Source organism: Sceloporus undulatus, chromosome 6 (genome assembly GCF_019175285.1).
Source record: "Sceloporus undulatus isolate JIND9_A2432 ecotype Alabama chromosome 6, SceUnd_v1.1, whole genome shotgun sequence".
NCBI classification, from domain to species: Eukaryota; Metazoa; Chordata; class Lepidosauria; order Squamata; family Phrynosomatidae; genus Sceloporus; species Sceloporus undulatus.
Genome location: NC_056527.1, coordinates 120,243,273 through 120,260,282, shown reverse-complemented (window position 1 = coordinate 120,260,282; position 17,010 = coordinate 120,243,273). Strand labels below are relative to the sequence as shown.

The window sequence follows — 17,010 nt, the reverse complement described above, 5'->3', positions numbered from 1 at the left end:
TGCAGACTCTCCTTCTTTGGAGGTCTCTGAATGGATGGATGTTGGATGGGCATATTTCAGGAGTGCTTTGGGTGTGTATTACCAGAGTAATGAGAATATTAAAAAGATGAGCCACTGGGTCACCCAGAATTGTACAAAAAGACAAAGGGTTTTTGGAAAGAATTCCTCTGCCTCAGCGTCACGAAGCAGATTCACAAGAGAAGGCCGAGGAAAGAGACCAAAGACAACAGTGCAAGACAGACAAAAAGACAGAAGAAAGTTGCTCATGCAAACATGAATTCAAGCAGTCACCCATGAACTGTGTTTTCAACTGCACTGGAATCAATTCAGCTGCTACACAGCAGTATTCTGGAGGTCCTTGTCCAAAGAGAGACCTGACTTTCAGAAGCCATGCAAGATGCCATTGTTGTTGTGTGCCTTCAAGTCGCTTCCAGAATATGGCAGCCCTATGGACTTTTCTTGGCAAGATTTGTTCAGAGGGGATTTGCCTTTGCCTTTCTCTATGGCCGACAGAGTAAGATTTGCCCATGGTTTCCATTGCTGAGTAGGTAGTTGAACCCAATCCAAAGCTCAAACCACTAAACCACACTGGCTCTCTCAGATGCCCTCATTATGTGGATTTGATCAAGTTTGGCAATAATTTAGGCAGCTACCTATTTTCAGGAATTATGACTCAGGCTGTAATACACAGTATTTGTGCTCTTGAGATATTGTATATAGATAGAGTTTATCGATGTATTTTTTAAAAGAGAGACATTGCCTTAGCCAGCTGCAAGCCAAAACATGTGCTTTAATGGCCAAAGTGTTTAATAGGAAAATCATGACATGTATAGATCAAGTCGAGACGAGAAACAGGCAAGATCACCTTTGGCTAGCAAGGCCTCTGAGGCTGTAGGGATCATTTCTATTCCATGGCAGCCAACTGGCCGGAAATTAGCTGCATGTATCCTAAACCTGGGAACAAAACTCACAGACGAAACTGTCTGGCAATTGACCAAAAAGAAAAACTTGAGTAAAGACAAGTTGGGAAGTTGGAGAGAAAACTGTTTGGGGGCATCTGGAAGTGAAGCATCTCAACTATCCCTTCACCCCAGCTTTATGAAGAAGTGAGCAATAAAACAGCCATCTCAAGAGGTCTTTGGATGCTCACAAATGAAATTGGCAGCCTTAACAGCAGCCCAGTATGACTCCCAATTGGCAGAAGGGGGAGGGAGGGAGAGAGTGTCTTGCCTAAGGGCACTGCGTTTGTGGCAAAGCCGCTGGTGCCACTACTACACAGCCCATCATCCCCGTTTTCTCTAAAAGGCTGTGTTGCGGGTGTGCCAGCCATGGCTGTACTGGGAGAAAGCTGATCTGGCCTCGGGGATGGAATCATAGAATCACAGAGTTGGAAGAGACCCCAAGGGACCTGATCGAGTCCCCTTCTGCCATGCAGGAAATCCAAATCAAAGCATCCCCACTGACAGATGTCCATCCAGCCTCTGCTTCAAGACAGCCTCCAAGGAGGGAGACTCAAAGGCAGCATCTTACACTGTCAAACAGCCCTTACTCTCAGGAAGTGCCTCCTAATGTTGAGCTGGAACCTCTTTTCCTGCAGCTTGCATCCATTGCTCCATTGGGTCCTAGTCTCTGGAGCAGCAGAAAACAAGCTTGCTCCCTCCTCAATATGACATCCCTTCAAATATTTAAACAGGGCTATCATATCACCTCTTAATCTTCTCTTCTCCAGGCTAAACATCCCCAGCTCCCTAAATCTCTCCTCATAGGGCTTCATGGTTTCCAGACCTTTCACCATTTTAGTTGCCCTCCTTTGGACACATGGCTCCAGTTTCTCCACATCCATTTTAAATTGTGGTGCCCAGAACTGGACACAGTCTTATTCCAGGTGGGGCCTGACCAAAGCAGAATAGAGTGGCACTATGACTTCCCTTGATCTAGATACTATACTTTTACTGATGCAGCCTAAAATCGCATTGGCCTTGTTGGTGCATGACCCTATTTGGATTGCTGCAATGCGCTCTGTGTGGGGCTGCCTTTGAAAAGTGCCCTGAAATGTCAATTGCCCAAAGAGCTGCAGGCAGACGGTTAATGGGGCTGGCGGAGGAAAGCATCCAATTCCCACTCTGCAAGCGTTCCAGCGGTTGCCCATCTGTTTCTGGGCACAATCCAAAGTGCTGGGGATGCCCCAAAGAGCTCAGGTTCAGGCTCTTTGAAGGGCCACAACTCCCTATATAAGCTCTGTTCCAGCTCTAAGACCTTCTGGAGAGGCCCATCTCTCTCTCCTGCCATCTTCTCAGGCTCATTGGTGGGAACAAGGGAGACAACAGGATCTTCTTGGTAGTGGCTCCCAGACACTGGAACTATTTTTTGACTGATGCTTCTGTATGTTGTTTAAATTCCTTTTAATAATTTGTAAGCTGCCCTGAGTCCCATTATTGCAGGAAAACGGGATGCAAACAAAAACGCTGTTACTTCTCCTAGCGGCAGAAAGAGCGGCATTCAGGCATTATCTGAGACAACCAAGAAGCACAACGACAGTGTAGAGAAGCGCAATGCATTTGGTTTTCTCCCATGGCATTCCTTGCTCCCCGTGCACTGTCTTACTTTGAATTTAATATGCGGAGCGCACAGCATTGCTGCTGCTCTGTAACTGGTCAAACCAATGGGATTCAGTACAACTCTGGAATAGGGCAAGAGGCTCAGCTACACTCGGGTAAATCAACAGTGTACATAAACGTTTGTGGCCTGAGCACACTCCTGGCCAAGAGTTCACCTTTCCCCTCCAGACTCAGTATGGCATCCAAGTTAACACAGCGCAGGATTGATTGCCTATGAACACAGGAGGAGACTAGCTCCCTTCCCTCCCATCCAGTGTGGCTACTGCCCTTCTGCTGTTGTTGTTGTTGTTGTTGTTGTTGTGTACCTTCAAGTTGTTTCCGCTTTATGGTCTTTTTACCCGCTGGTTTAAACTGGCTCTGCCAAGGCAGCTAGGCCAACATTCCCAGCTCAGCAGCCATTCAGTAGGCTTTGCTCCATTCAAGCAGGGCCATAGGAGAATGCAACTAAGACCACACAAGAAAAAGCATGACAGTAACTAAATCCGCTTCCTTGTGTCCAGACAGTTTCAATCTACAGACACAGTTTCCCACTTTAAACCCAACAGGCTCTGGCCAGAAGAATTCACTTCAGCAAGGATTTACAAGGCAGGTGCAAGGACGCAAGAGCACTCTACATTTGCACCAGCGCATGGCAAGTGTCTCATGCACAAAGCCTTTAACTGGGAGCCTCTCCCATTTCCAAGCGTCTCCACAGAAGGCAAGTACGGTGTTTCATTGCCCCAAGGGCCAGAGGCACCTGTGCGCACTCTTTCCTCATGTGCTAAAATGCAAGAAGAGAAAGCACTCAGCATGGCCAAAGCCTTTGTGCCGCCAGTGTTTCCTCCAAAGGGGAAAGGCATGGATGGTGCAGAAGAGCAAGGGCAGCTCTGTGCTGTTTCAATGGACCTGGATGTGCCTGGCCTGGCCTGGCCTTGTCAGCCTGAGGCTGGCAGATGGTGAAGAAGGGCACCAAAGGGGAGGAACCCAAGGAGCCTGTGCCGTAAGCCAGGGCCACTCAGGCCAAGACTCGGCTCAGTAGTCGGATGCGTTCTCCCCCGGCTCTGCCATCCCTTCCAGGCGATGGGAAGCAGGTCCTCACTTTAGTGCCCAGCGCTATACCTTGAGGGCCTGGTCTAGCTCTTCCAGAGCTGCCTTTCCCAATCTTGGCCTTCTAATTTCCTGGCTTCAGCCTCCAGCAGGATCTTCCCAGGCATGGCGGCTCTTTAGCTCCTTCAGCTCTCTGGTCATCTAGGAGACCCCCCCCCTCCGAAGGCATCATGAGGATGAGGATGAGGATGGGGCCGCCTCCCTTCTCACCTCAGGGCCCTTCCCAGCTCCTTCTTGGCTGCCCTTCCCTCTTCGGCAGCCTCTGTCTGGGGCTTTCCCCCATGATCCGGGGCAGAGGCGATGGGAGAGGAGGGCCAGGGCCTGAGAAGGAGACCCCCAGGACCCTTGCCCTCCCCAGCCTGACCCTCCTCCTTCTCTGGCTCTGAGGAGGAAGGAAGGCAGGCTGCCCTGGCTCTGCCTGGGGCCCAGATGTGGGCCTTTGGCTTTGGGCCCTTCGCTGGCCCTAGTAGGTCTGTCTGGGGCCCCCCAGGACCCAGGAGAGGCTCCTCGGGGCATCCGCAGAGCCGGGAGACTCCCGAGGGCCTCCCCTGGTCCCTCCGACCAGGACTCGCCCGGGGACCATGCGGCCTCCCAGCGGCGGCATCATGCCGGGAAGACGCCGCCCGCCACCCCCGACCCTTGGCTCTCCCTGAGTCGCGGCCCGCGGAGCCCCAACCGCCGCCCGCGCCGAGGGAGGGTTGGCGGCCTCGGCCTAGCGCTCGGCTCCCAGGCTCCCTCGCGGGCGGGCGGGCGGGCAGCCTGCCTTCCTTCCCCGGGGCCGGCCTCCCTGGCTAAGGCCCAGCCTCGGCGGCGCCTCACCTGCACATGATCCGCCATCTTGCTCCATTCATGTTCTCGCTCTCGCTCTTCGCCGCCGCCGCCGCTCCTCCCGCCCCTCCGAGGCTCCCGCGCCTGCGCACTGCCGCCCGCCTTCCCCACGCAAATGGCGTAAGGAACACCGACAGGGACGCCAGGCGCCGGCGCCGCTGCCGCACTGCTTTCGTGAATGGGGCGGAGGTGGCGTAAGACTCGGGAACGGTCGCCCGGAGGTGACGTCACACACATGCGCGGGAGGAAGGAGGGCGGGAGCGGGGAGCGGGGCTTTGTTTACATGGTTCTTAAAGGGGCCGCGCGCCCTTTCTGTTTGGGATGAGGAAGCAGTCTGCCCTCAAGGGCCCAGGGGATTCTGGGAAGCCTGGGATTACGCTGCCCTGGGCGTTTGTCTGGCGAGGGTCCAGGGGCTCCTGGGACACGTCTCCCAGCAGCCTCAGCCAGTGATTTGGAGGATGCCTTTAGCAGAGTCGCACAGAAAGGCTGCATCCACATGAGAGCCATAACCCACTTTTGCACCGCTTTTCAGCCTCCTGGCCCAAGGCTGTGGCATTCTGGGAGCTGGAGTTTGTTGTGGGCTCCAGAGCGACTGCCCTGGCTCAAAGGCTACGGCATTCTGGGAGTGGGGTCCAGAGCTCACTCCCACAACAAACTCCAACTCCCAGAATGCCATAGCCTTGGGCCAGGAGGCTGAAAAGCGGTGCCAACCCTTCTTGCTCGGGGTGCGAAACGTGGCAGCTCCAGGCCCTGGTTCCTTAAGGCTGTGTCCACACCGCAGAAATAACCCAGTTTGGCCCCACTTACGCTGCCATGGCTCCATGATACGGACTCCTGGGCTCTGTAGTTTTGTTGAGACATTTAGCCTTCTCTGGCGCCACAAGAAACTACAAATCCCAGGATTCCATAGCATGGAGCCATGGCAGCCCAAGTGGCGTCAAACTGGGTTACTTCTTCAGTGCGGACGCAGCCCTTGGAGCCACGGAAAGGCGGGCTGAGGAAAGGCCTTTGGATTTCAGTCGCCAAATGAGTCCCAACGTTGGGAGAAAGGCACCATCATCATCATCATCATCATCATCATCAATGATAGTTCCACTTTCCAAATGACAGTTTGGGTCTTGAAGGCTCTTCCCTCTCAAGTACAGAACAGGGTTTTGGGATCCATTCAGTGGTCCATGGTAATACCTTGCCTTTTGAAGGCATGTTATAAGGCTTATTATCCTTAGAAACCTATCGCCTTCATCAGTCTTAAGGCCAAGAAAATCACCCCTGAATCCCAGGAAGGAGGAGGAAAGGATGGTCCCTAAGAGCCTCTGTTTCTGGAGCAGCATTCTCAACATTGCTGGCAAGGTTTGGATCTTTGTTGCCCTCGGAGAACTTGGTAAAAAAACAAAACAGAGCCATATTTACAATGCATTACTGTAATAAAAAAATATAGATTCAGATGTTTAGCAAACTGTGTTGCAATTAAAGAGTCAAGAATTACGTTAGTTAGAAATGATTTGGTTTAACATTTTAAAAACAAACAAATGCCTGGTTTAGAATATATATATATATATATATATATATACACACCATGAAACACTTTACGTACTTCAAAAGCCAAATATATATGAGAGAGTAATTGAACTGAAACAACAACAAGAAAAGTTACACACAGAAAGTGGGTCCCTATGACCATTTTGAAATAGGCTGCCATAGTATAGAAGGTTTGGTCTGTTGGAGCCACATTGGATTTATATTGAACAGCAAAGATTAAAATACGTAGCAAAACGTCAGTAAAATACGTCCAGAAGTTATTTTAAAATGCAGGTGAAGAATCTGTAAAACAAAACTGTTTAAAAACAATTAAAAACAGAAGAGGGAAAACCCAGATGCTAAGTTGGTTACGAAGCCTGCCTTGGAAGCCTTGCCTTTGCATAGAGGATGTCCGTACATGACATGTGAGTGTCTTTCTACAGCGATCTGCTTATGCTTTTGGCCTTTTGGGTGAGTTTGCAACCACAGGAAGCTGACAGGCAAAGCCTGATCTCTTGAAAGAGAGGAAAAGTGGGCGAGAGAAGAACAAGTGTCTGCGCATCATTGAGCATCATTGAGCACACAAGCGGCAGAGCAGGGAGCAGGAGAGAAACCCCTGAGACAGAGGGGCCAGAGACAGAGCCCTGGCACACATTAAAGGATGGAAGACGCCGTGGTGAAGAAGGGCTTCCTCTACCTCTACCAGCAACAGACCTTTTGGAAGGTAAGTAAGGCCTGCGGATGTGGTCTCTGGGGCTTTTGTAGTTTTGAGAGACATTTAGCCTCTCTGTCAGAGAGCTCTGGTGTCACAACAAACTACAATTCCCAGAATTCTATACTGAGCCATGGCAGTTAAAGTGGGTCCAACTGAATTATTTCTGCAGAGTCAGCCCCAGCTTCCTTTCCAATGGTATGATTTAATGATGTTTGTAGTTTTCTGTTGTAGCGTTCGTAGTAATGTGAAGTCAAGCATTTCGTAGCATTTGCAGTAATGTTGGGTTAAACAAAAAGATAACAGACCAGCTCTCAATGTCCCCATCAGCCAGATATACACTTTTGGATGGCAGAACAGTCTGGGAAGAAGACAGCTGTGTCTGCAAAGTGTAACAAAAATGTATGGAGTTCTTTAGAACGACAGGCCATGGCAGCCCTCGCAAGGATGGCTTTTTCAGTGGGTTAGACAGATTCATGGGTAATAAACATATCTGAGTTGTGAGAGCAATGCATGGCACCTCCCTGTCCAGAACAGTCCGGCTCTGGAGCCTGATGGCCAGAAGCAGGTGGCAGGGGATTGTCCTGGTCTTTGTGAGTTGCTGGTTTTGGGGATTCTGCTGGTATTTGGCTGGGGTGGCTGGACACAGGACACCGGATGGTTGGACCCTTTTCTGTCTTTATCCCTTCCTCCCCAGAAATGGCGGAAGTTCTGGGGCGTCTTACACGGGGGGAGCAGCTGTGCCTCGGCCTGTCTGGAGCTCCTGGAAAGCCCTCTGCCTCCGTCCGCAGGGAAAGCCAAAGAGAGAGAGAGCAGCAGCAGCAGCAGCAGCAGGTGCCGCATCCACCTGAGGGACTGTGTGTATGTGGCAGAGAAGGGCAAAGACGCCGGCTGCCCCAAGGAGACCACCCCCTTCCTCATCCAGACCACCGAGAAGTGCTATCTGTTGGCAGCCGAGAGCACCGAAGCAGCAGGCTGGATCCTGGAACTGTGTGAGCACGCCTTCGGGGTGAGGATGTTGGCAGCAGAACCACCCGGCCCAAGGGAGGCAGAGGTGTTGAAAGTGGGGAGTGGGGCATTGTCCCGTGGCCAAGAGCTGCTGTGATGGGATGGAAAGAATGGGAAGGTGTTCATCATCTGCAGAATATTCATGGAAAGGACATCCCATCTTTTGGATGGGAGAGGAACCCCAGACAAGGCCTGCAGAAGGTGGGCTGCAACAGCATGTTGGGATGCTGAATGGGAGTGAGGCAACCAGAATAAGATAAGAGGCATATGAACCATGAGGTCTGGACACACTTTTTGGGATCCAGTGAAATTAAACACTCTCCTGTGCAACAACATACACCCCTGGAGTACTTACTATGGATTGGCAGTTTCACAGGACCCTGACTGATCTCTATTCCCAGAGACACATATGAGAGTGGTGCATTGTCTGAGATAGCAAATAACAAGTTATAGTTTCCTGTAATTAGTTCCTTTGTGGGGAATGAGAGTGGGGGGGGATGCCTTTTGAAAGCCACACAGTTAGTTTCCAAAGTTACTTTGCAAGGGCATTTTAGAGGGAGTGAGATAGGTTGGCTTTTGGGGGGGGAGGGGGGTGACAAAACCTTTATGCCATTTTCTTATCAATTCCAAGTTTTTTCTTTTCAAAAAAGGGAAAAGAAGCAAAGAAACAAGTGGTCTTTACAAGTGGTAATAACAAATTACTCCCCTCTCCACTCCCAGCATTTAAATTTCCCAAGTTTTGTACATCCTATTAAAGTAGGTGAAGCGATGCCTTGTGTAATACCAAAGGGCTGCCATTTTGGGGCCAGACTGTGGCTTCTGTAAGCACCTCTGTCTCAGGCAGCTCCTCCAAGGAAGCCACCTAAAAAGGTGCTGGTGGGTCCTGGGCATCTACTGGCTAATGGGAGGCCTTCTTCTTCTTCTTCTTCTTCCTCTTGGCTTCTAGAGGAACAGTGAGCTGCAGAAAGACAGGCTGGAGGACAAAGCGCCCGCTTCCCTGGCCATGGATGAGAACCCCCTGTACAGCCCAATGAGCAAAGGTAGGAGGGGAGGCTCTCCAGAGCCGACATGCTGCAGGGAGAGGTTAGAGGGGTTGCCCTTCTCTTCTCCTCACAGGATTAGAATGAGTCCTTCTCAAAGCATCTGATGCAGTGGACATCTCACTCGCAATGTCCCCGGAAAATGCATGAGGCTGTTGTTTTTGTCAATTGCCATCAAGTTGAGTTTGATGCCTCTGTGAATGAGAGGCCTCCCAGAAGCCTTGCCTCAGCAGCCCTGCTCAGGTCCTGGAAATTCAGGGTACCAGCCACAGCCACCTTGGTGAAGTCCATCCACCTGCTAATGGGGGTCTTCCTCTTTTCCTGTTGCTTTTCCTTTTACCAAGTGGGTGCTGGCATTGCAAGGAATTCAGGGATCTTCCCAGGATGGAGGAGTCCGGTGGAAGAGGCAGGGAAAGTTGAGATGGTTGCATGAGCCCAGAGTCAGCCCCACAGGGATGGGGAGGAGATCACCCAGTTTTTCTGCCCCTCTTTCTGGGATCTGGGAGGCAAAGTTGAAAGGTTGATGGGGCTGAAGGCAAAGGGTGGGGCACCCCGCTTCAGGCCTTCCACCTCTTGGAGAGATCCCCCTGGACCTTTTAGCCTCTGAGTCCAAGCAATGTGGCTATGCTGGCCATCCTTACGCCATGGGTGGGAACCTTATGACCTTCTCAATATTGTTGGAATGCTGTTCCCAGCATCATAGATGCCAGCTGGCTGGGAATTGCACTCCAAGGAGACCTGGAGGTTCCTGTGGTGCTGCCCCAGAGGGAACCTGGCTGCAAAGGACAGGCATTAAAAGCTGGGCCTCTTTCTTGCCTGGGGCGACCTCAGGAGCTGAGCTGAGCGCTGCACTCTGACCAAAGCAGCCTGGAGGAGCTGTTTCTGCAGCCGCTTCCTGCCTTGTGGCTTTGCAGGGCTGAGCCTCCTTCTGAAGATAAGTGGTGGGTCCCTTCCACATGATGCTCAGCAGGCGCTTATCATCCCTTCCCCTCAAGCATGCCTTCAGGAAAGATCATCCTCTCTTCTTTGGGGAAACTTCTTGGGGGCCAGAGAGAGAGAGAGACTGCCCCCCAACCCAGGCTCCAAAGGTTTGGCATGGGAGTTTATCCCAGTGGAAGGAGGGCCAGGAGAGTGGGCACTGAGAGAAAGTGGAGGGATGGGGGCCTCAGGAGGGCCTGGGAGTGCCAAGCAAGAGGGCTTCCCACATCCCCAGCTGGCCCTCTTTTGCTGGGAGACACTCACTCCATTCCTTTGCCTCACTGCCAAAGCGTGTGTGTATGTATTTCAAAAAATGTGTTTGTGCAAAAATGTTGTTGCATTTTTGCAACAAAAATCCTTTTTTCTGGGTACAACTTTCCTTAGTGTAAAACCCAGGGTTTTTTCCTTTGTTCAAAGCCAAATCTCCATGTGCCGAGGGGAGGGGTGCCATAAAGAAATGTGCAAAAACTCTCATAAATCCCCCAGTAGGAAGAGAGCCTTTGGAGGCATTTATTCTTGCCTGTCAGAATGAAATCAGCAGACGTTTTCCTCCCTGTGTGTTTGCTGACAGGAGAGAAGACACACTTTCCTGTGACAGTCAGGGCCACACTGGCCTCCGAACGCATTGGGCTGGGGGGCAAGTTCCTTCTTTCTGCTCAAGCCGAGGCCCTGGAACTGTGGAGCATGCAGGGAGAGGATGCGCTGTACATCTGGCCTTACAGGTTTCTGCGGAGATTTGGCCACGACAAGGTAAGGGCAACGTCTTTGGGAATTGGCTTGGCTGTTCTGACAGGGTTGCTCTCTGCCCAGGGCAAGTGAGATGCCCCTGCTTGGAGTCCTCCAGCCTCAGCTGGGTTCCTGCCTATCCAGAATCAGACCCAGGGGTGGCTGGTGGGTCCAATGTTAGTAGGCAGGGGATCCGCTCAGGGCTTTATTCCAAATTTGAAAAGAACTCTCTGAATAGTATCCCAGATTTTATAACTCTGGACAGCTCCTTTAAGGGTTGAGCTGAAACCCAGAGCAGACATGGAGGAGGCCAACTCTGCTGCTGGGTTTTTCCCAAGGATGAGAAGCATTTTCTGAAGCCCCTGACTCATTCCCTGAGTGTCTCTGTTTCCACTTCCAGGTGGTCTTCTCCTTCGAGGCTGGCCGAAGATGCTCCTCTGGGGAAGGGAGCTTTGTGTTTGTCACCCCGCACGGCAAGGAAATCATCCAGCTCATTGAAGAGGCCATCGATGTGCAGTGGGGCCCCTCTCCCAGGGCACCCTCAAGAGCCACCACCCTTCCTGCTGGGGCCACAAGACGAAACAGCTCTGAAGGGGGCACATGGGATTTTGCAGTTTCAGCACCGGACAAAGGGCAACCAGTCTCTCATGCAACCGACACCACCACCCTCCTCAACTTGGAGCCTGGCTGGCGAGGGAAGCCAGGGAAGGACTGCTTCATCTCGGTCACTGGCAGTAGTCCCCTGCCCACCAGCGCCACAAGGAGCCTGCCCCAGCAGCTGTCTGATTCCTTCCTCAGGGGAGATCCCAAGGATGGGCCATCAGTATCTGAGGGGCCAGGAAAGATGGTGGCAGCAGGCTCAGAGTCTGCTGAACCGTTGGATGCCACCCACAAGCCACTGGCCAACAGCAGTGCCAGCTGGCCCCTGCATGACAAGGAGCAGGTGCCCATTCCTTCTCTCTCAGATGATGGGATCCAGGGACTGGGTTTGGCTCCTGCCTGCCTTGGGCCGGAACATGTATATGACGACCCAGAGGTCCTGGTCAACATGATTTATGATGAATCCCAGGAGCTCAAAGGAGAGGCCTGGAAATTGCGGGCCACTGCTGAGGATCCCGTTGGCCATGAGTATCCTTACAATCCCTGCCTGGATGACTACTCCGTGCCCAAGATGGCAGCAGTGCCTCCTCCGTTCCAGCTGTCTGGGAAAGGCAGAAAAGGACTTGGCCAAGCAGCGTGTGGGGACAGGTTCCTGGGGTTCAAGGTGGCAAAGGATGCATAGTGAAGGAGGAGGAGGAGGAGGAGGAAGGAGTCGTCTGGCTGGAAAAGAGATGCAGAGGCCTGGCTGAGATGGTTCTGGGAGACACTGGCCGCCGCCTGTCCCTGTCCCTCTTGGGCCACTGTTCCTGCCTGGATGAGCAAAGTAATGAAGCTTGCTGGGACTTTGGTGTGTAATATGATAAATTATGTGTTGTGTTTTTCCTTCTGTTTGCTCCTCTCTCTCTCCTTTTTTGAGATTTGGGGTATGTTTAAAGACTGTAATATATTACCTCTCTGTAATTATGTGTAGGATTGGGCTGTATTTGTTTGCTGGTTAAATAGCAAATTGCCTCTCATGTTTTTTCAAGACCAGGCCACTGAGGAGCTGTGGAGCCAAAGAGCCAAAGAGGAGAGTAGGGCTCATGTTTTGTGGGTTATGGTCCTCTTTCTCAGATGCATGGAGTCTCAAGGCAGAACCGGAATAAGGACTGTGTGGACCATGAGATGGGGCTGGGCTGCAACTCTGGGCCAGAGGTGGGCAACCACAAGGCGGGCAAAGCCCCTTCGCTCTGGGCAAGCCACACTGTTGCTTTTCAGCATTTCGGAAGCCGTCTCACGTCACTCCTGGCCACCTTTTCAGCTGATTTTGGGATGTTTTTCTGTTTTTGTGGAGGGAATTTGTGGTCTGTTTGGTGTCTAGGGCAAAAGGGAAAAAATGCATTTGCCGCTGGTTTTGTTTGAATGTGGCTGGCTTTCAGGTGGAAAATCACCCCAAACTCAGCACAATTTTTAAAGGAAAAAAAGCAAAGTTGGTGACAAAACGGAGGGCCGTGACAAGAGAGTCACAGTATCCCAGGCCATCCAAGCAGTTTTGTCTCCCCAAATGGATGGGCTTGATAGTAGGGCTGATGGGCTTTGCAGTCCAAGAACCCTGCCACGGATGTCCAATCCAGTGAAAGCCTGTGGCATTGGGACTCCCGGTTCTTGCTCTCTGCTCCCAGGCAGTCAGCAGAGCCAGGGAGGCCTGGCCATGGGTCCAGCGGCCGGAGAGTGCCAAAGGCCGAGCCCAGCGCTCTCTCCCCGCTGGAGGGCAGCATCTCCCCACTGTCAGCCGGAGAGACGCTTTGCTGAGAAGGAGGAAGGAGCAGCCGGACTCAGGGCAGAAACCCCCAGCCTTTGGGGGAAAGGCAAGGTCTGGGAAAGAGCTCAGTGGAAGGAGAAAAATGGGAATGTGTGGGAGATTTGTCCTCACCCTCCTCTCCCTCTGAATAATGGGATGCCAGCTGGCCCTGCTCAGCCTTGGAAATCCATGGAGTGACTCTGGGGAGGTCGCACTCTCTCAGCCTCAGAGGAAGGCAAGGCAAACCTCCTCAGAACAAATCTTGCCAGGAAAACCCAGTGATAGGGTCACCATAAGCCAGAAACAACTTGGAATCACACAACGACACAGACGGATATCATAAGATCTCAGGGTGGCTTCTCAGTAAAATCAGTTTAAAATTTCAAACAGTAAGGAACAGTTTAAACAGCCTAAAAACGTAGTACTACGTATATGGGGAGCGTTTTAGTATATTTTTAAAATGTCATATTGTTTTTAGATAGATGATTTTAATTGCTTTAAGATTTTTATTGTAAAGTTTTAAAAGCGATTTCAATCTGTGAGCCTCCTTGGGTCCCTTTCTGGGAGAAAGGCAGCACGCAAATGAAATAAATGGATAAAATAATATTGAACAGTTAAAACAAGTTGAAGCAGAAGCTTTTGACGCAGGCGATTGGGAGGAAATAGTAAGAGGCTTTCAAAGGCTTTGACAAGAAGCCGTGCAGAACGAGGCTAGTGTCTGCACCACTTGGGCTTCCAAGGGGTGGGCTTTGCGCAGCTGGGGTGCCGAAGCCAAGAAGGCCCTGCGGGCGGCGGGTGCTTTGGGGCCCTGGCTGGACCTGTCATTCCAGGGTCTTCCAGGGCTGGTCCCTGGTGGGGTCCGGTTGCCTTTGGGGGGCTCTTCTGAGATGTTCATGGGAGACGGTGCCCTTGTGGCTGCCTCAGCCCTGCCTTCAGAAGCACTCTCCTCCTGCAGCTGCCCCTGAATGATAGATGGGACCTTGTGTTTTATGGTCCTGGTGCTTTCAGTGGCTCCTCCATCCCAAGAGAGAGGCCTCCTCCTACCCAGGTGGCTCAGCATTGGGGGGCTTTGGCCAAGCAGGACTGCCCTCCCTTCCGCTGCTTTTAAGTGGAAGGTATTGTTTTGAGAGGGTCTTTGCTTTCAGCCATTAACCCAGCAATATTGAAGCTGGTGGGGGGCTTCTGTCATGCTGAGATCTTGAATTTCCTTCCTGGATGCTGCTGGAGCCAAAAGCTTTCACCATAAAATGCAACAGCCCTGTGGGGATTTGGGTTTTTGCTGTGGCTGGGAAAGCAGCAAGGATCATCTGTCCTCTGTCCACAGATTCTGCTCCCCTGAAGTGGCTGGGTTTTCCGAGTGCCAAAAATCCCCATCTGAAGCATCCCTGGCAGAGTTTGCCCATCCATGTGGCTCACCCCTAAGACCATGCATTCAGTGGCCAAGATGCTCTCCCTTTCTCTCTGGCCATCCTCTCTGCAATGCACTCAGGGTATGCTCTGGGACCCAAACCTCTCCCCCACAACTAGCTAGGTTCGATTGATTTTGTTGGTTTTCTTTGAAAGCGTGTGTATGTTTGGCTGTTGTCTTCCCCCAGCCACAAAGTCCTTTTTTAATATTTGGAAATTTGGCTGTGTTGTTTGCAAAGGGAGCTCTCACTAAACGTTTCCCCACATGAAGGAGCACATGGCTGCCAAAGGACTGCTGGTGCTTTTAGGGTTTTCATGAGGTTCTCTGTGTTTTGGTGCTGGGTAAACAGACCCAGCAGAGCGCCTTTCCTTCCTCTTCTTTCCTGAAGCCAAAGGGAAGGGACCTGTTGGCAGAGAGACATGGAAACCGCCCAAGTCATGGACGGACGGACGGAGAGGAGGCCGGGGGAGACCCTCCTGACGGGGCTCAGACAGATAGATTTCCCTTTAATTAGAGGAAAAATACCAAGAGAGAGAGTAATGAAGAACTGAAAGGAATCAAAAATTAATGAACTGATAATTAATTCTTCATGACATTTTATGAAATACATTTCAGCTCTGCCCCATTGCTGACAAACAGCATCACCCTGATCACACTTAATTTTACACACAGACACACAAACACAAGACTGCAAGTGTTGTATGTAAGCTGACTTTAACTGATGTGATGCTGATGTCTGATGCTACATTGGAAAGAACTAACCTATATTGGCCAACCCACAGTCTACATACGGTTCTTTTCTCCATTGAAGTATGTGCTTATATTTGTTTCGGAGAATCACTGCCACATTCTCCACTCTTGACCTTCTGCGTCTCCTCTGTGCGAATCTTGTTAAAACTGGGGCTGGTTCCAGGGCCATTGTCCTTCCTGTTTTGCAATGGCTTTCCCACCCAGACGCACATTCCTCCACAAAACACGCAGGGCTCCCGCGTTCACAGATTCCTCTTTCTCCAGGCAGGTCTAGGTTGCGCACGCAATGCACAGAGCTCCTCTTGGGCAGATAAGGGCTATTCATTGCTGACACATTGATGGCGCACTGCCATTTCTCCAGCGCACAGAGCTGTCGTTGGCGCCCCAGTTGCGCCAGAGTCACAGCTGCAGCAGGAGCAGCAATGCACAGAGGAAGCTGGTGCTTTGGCTGTGTCCAAAAAAAGGACAAAAGGTCTGCATTACGGAGGAGGTGCTGGGGCAAAATAAATGCATGCATGCATTGTTTGAGAGCCAGTGTGGCATAGTGGTTTGAGTGTTGGACTGTGACTCTGGGGAGACCAAGGTTCAATTCCCAGTTTGGCCATGAAATCCTTGGGCAAGCCACACTCTCTCAGCCTTTGGGCAAAATCTCCTCTGAACAAATCTTGCCAAGATTTATATTATTATAAGTTTGCATTAGGGTTGTCATGGTTCAGAAACAACCTGAAGGCACATAACATGCATGGATAGGTATTCTTCTGGTCCCTAGAAGCCAAGATGTTGTATTTTGGAGACACTGTGCAAAGCAGGGGCCCTGCCTCTGAGCTACAGCTCCTCACTGAACAGCTAAGGATGGAGGACTCCTCTCTTCCTCCATGGGACAGATGCACCCCAATACAGCCCAGCATCCACGGAAGGCACCCCAGCCATGGAATCTCTGGCAATGTTCCCTGGCTGGGGCCACGGAGGCTGGCGGGCGCATGGTGGGGCTTTGGTCAGAGATGAGTGGGTCATTCCCAGGGGTCAAGGGTTGTGGGAATGACTCCTGAATGCCAGATCACCCCAAACTGGGACATTGGCTGCAAGGAACTCCTTTGGAAAAGAGCTGCCCTTGGCCTTCCTCACTGCCTTCCTCTGGACTCAAAGCCTGGCTTCTGTGCTTTACGGTTACTCCTTAGGGATGACGCAAGACAACCAGGGGCATCGTCACCATTAATTAATTAGTTAATTAGTTAGCCACCTCTCCCACCCATCTTCCCTGCGCATTTGCCCTGCTCAGTACAGATGACAACAATTAAAAGCCAAAAGAACCCCATCAAAGAAATAATTCACAGCCCAGCACCAGAAACAGGCTCGGCACGGAACAACGTTAAGAGAGCCGCATAGTTCATCAATCGTTAATTATCCTGAACAAGGAGCCATTCTTCATCCTGGCCCTTGGTGGGCTGCTCTTCCTTCTCCTCCACATGTCCTCCGCATGTCCTCCACATGCCTCCTGCTTGGGCTCCAAAACGGGGAGTGGGAGAAAGACCCGACAAGTAAGACCCACCAACGTTTTTCTTCATTAGCAGGAGAAATGGGAAGACGGTCCAGAATGCAAGAGTTTCACAGGGAGGCCAGCAGCGCTGCTCTGGGGCATGGCTGGCATCAGACAGGAAAGCAGGCAAGCCCTGTATGTATGTATGTATGTATGTATGTATGTATTGTGAGCTGCCTTGGGAGAAAGGGGGATAAAAATAAAATAAATACAATAAATTTGCTCTGGCAAAGTGGGCTGATAGCCACAGTTGCAAAGAGTAGGCCATTCAAAACAACCACAACAAAGGAGGAAAATGCACATACACATGCTTTTCAATGCAGCACTCTTGCCCTCAGACTCCTCTCCTCAAGTGAGACCAGGCTCTGAAATCCTGCAAAAAACGAAAGAGAAAGATGCCTTTTTTGTTATGGCTTTTTTT

At 51.2% G+C, this 17,010-nt stretch overlaps 2 protein-coding genes across 4 annotated transcripts in view; one reads left to right on the top strand and one right to left on the bottom strand.

Moving 5' to 3' along the window:
• Positions 1-4,667, bottom strand: part of XPO7 (exportin 7) — a 36,138-nt gene extending 31,471 nt beyond the window's left edge. Inside the window, exon 1 of the mRNA XM_042477144.1 lies at positions 4,524-4,667. Within this exon, the coding sequence (XP_042333078.1) occupies positions 4,524-4,541 (18 nt within the window). The 5' untranslated portion in view covers positions 4,542-4,667. The remainder of the gene's footprint in view (positions 1-4,523) is intronic.
• Positions 4,668-4,714: 47 nt separating this feature from the next.
• On the top strand, positions 4,715-13,402 carry DOK2 (docking protein 2). Of its 3 annotated transcripts, XM_042477145.1 has the most exons (7): positions 4,715-5,913; positions 6,494-6,774; positions 7,460-7,771; positions 8,717-8,810; positions 9,725-9,898; positions 10,360-10,538; positions 10,915-13,402. In XM_042477145.1, exons 2-7 carry the CDS (start codon positions 6,712-6,714, stop codon positions 11,794-11,796), a joined length of 1,704 nt encoding a protein of 567 aa, XP_042333079.1. In that variant the 5' UTR covers positions 4,715-5,913; positions 6,494-6,711; the 3' UTR covers positions 11,797-13,402. The 3 variants fall into 3 exon arrangements, with proteins under 3 accessions (XP_042333079.1, XP_042333081.1, XP_042333080.1); XM_042477147.1 differs by lacking the exon at positions 9,725-9,898 and having other exon boundaries at positions 4,715-6,774; positions 7,460-7,754; positions 8,725-8,810; XM_042477146.1 differs by lacking the exon at positions 9,725-9,898 and having other exon boundaries at positions 4,715-6,774.
• The last annotated feature ends 3,608 nt before the right edge of the window (positions 13,403-17,010 follow it).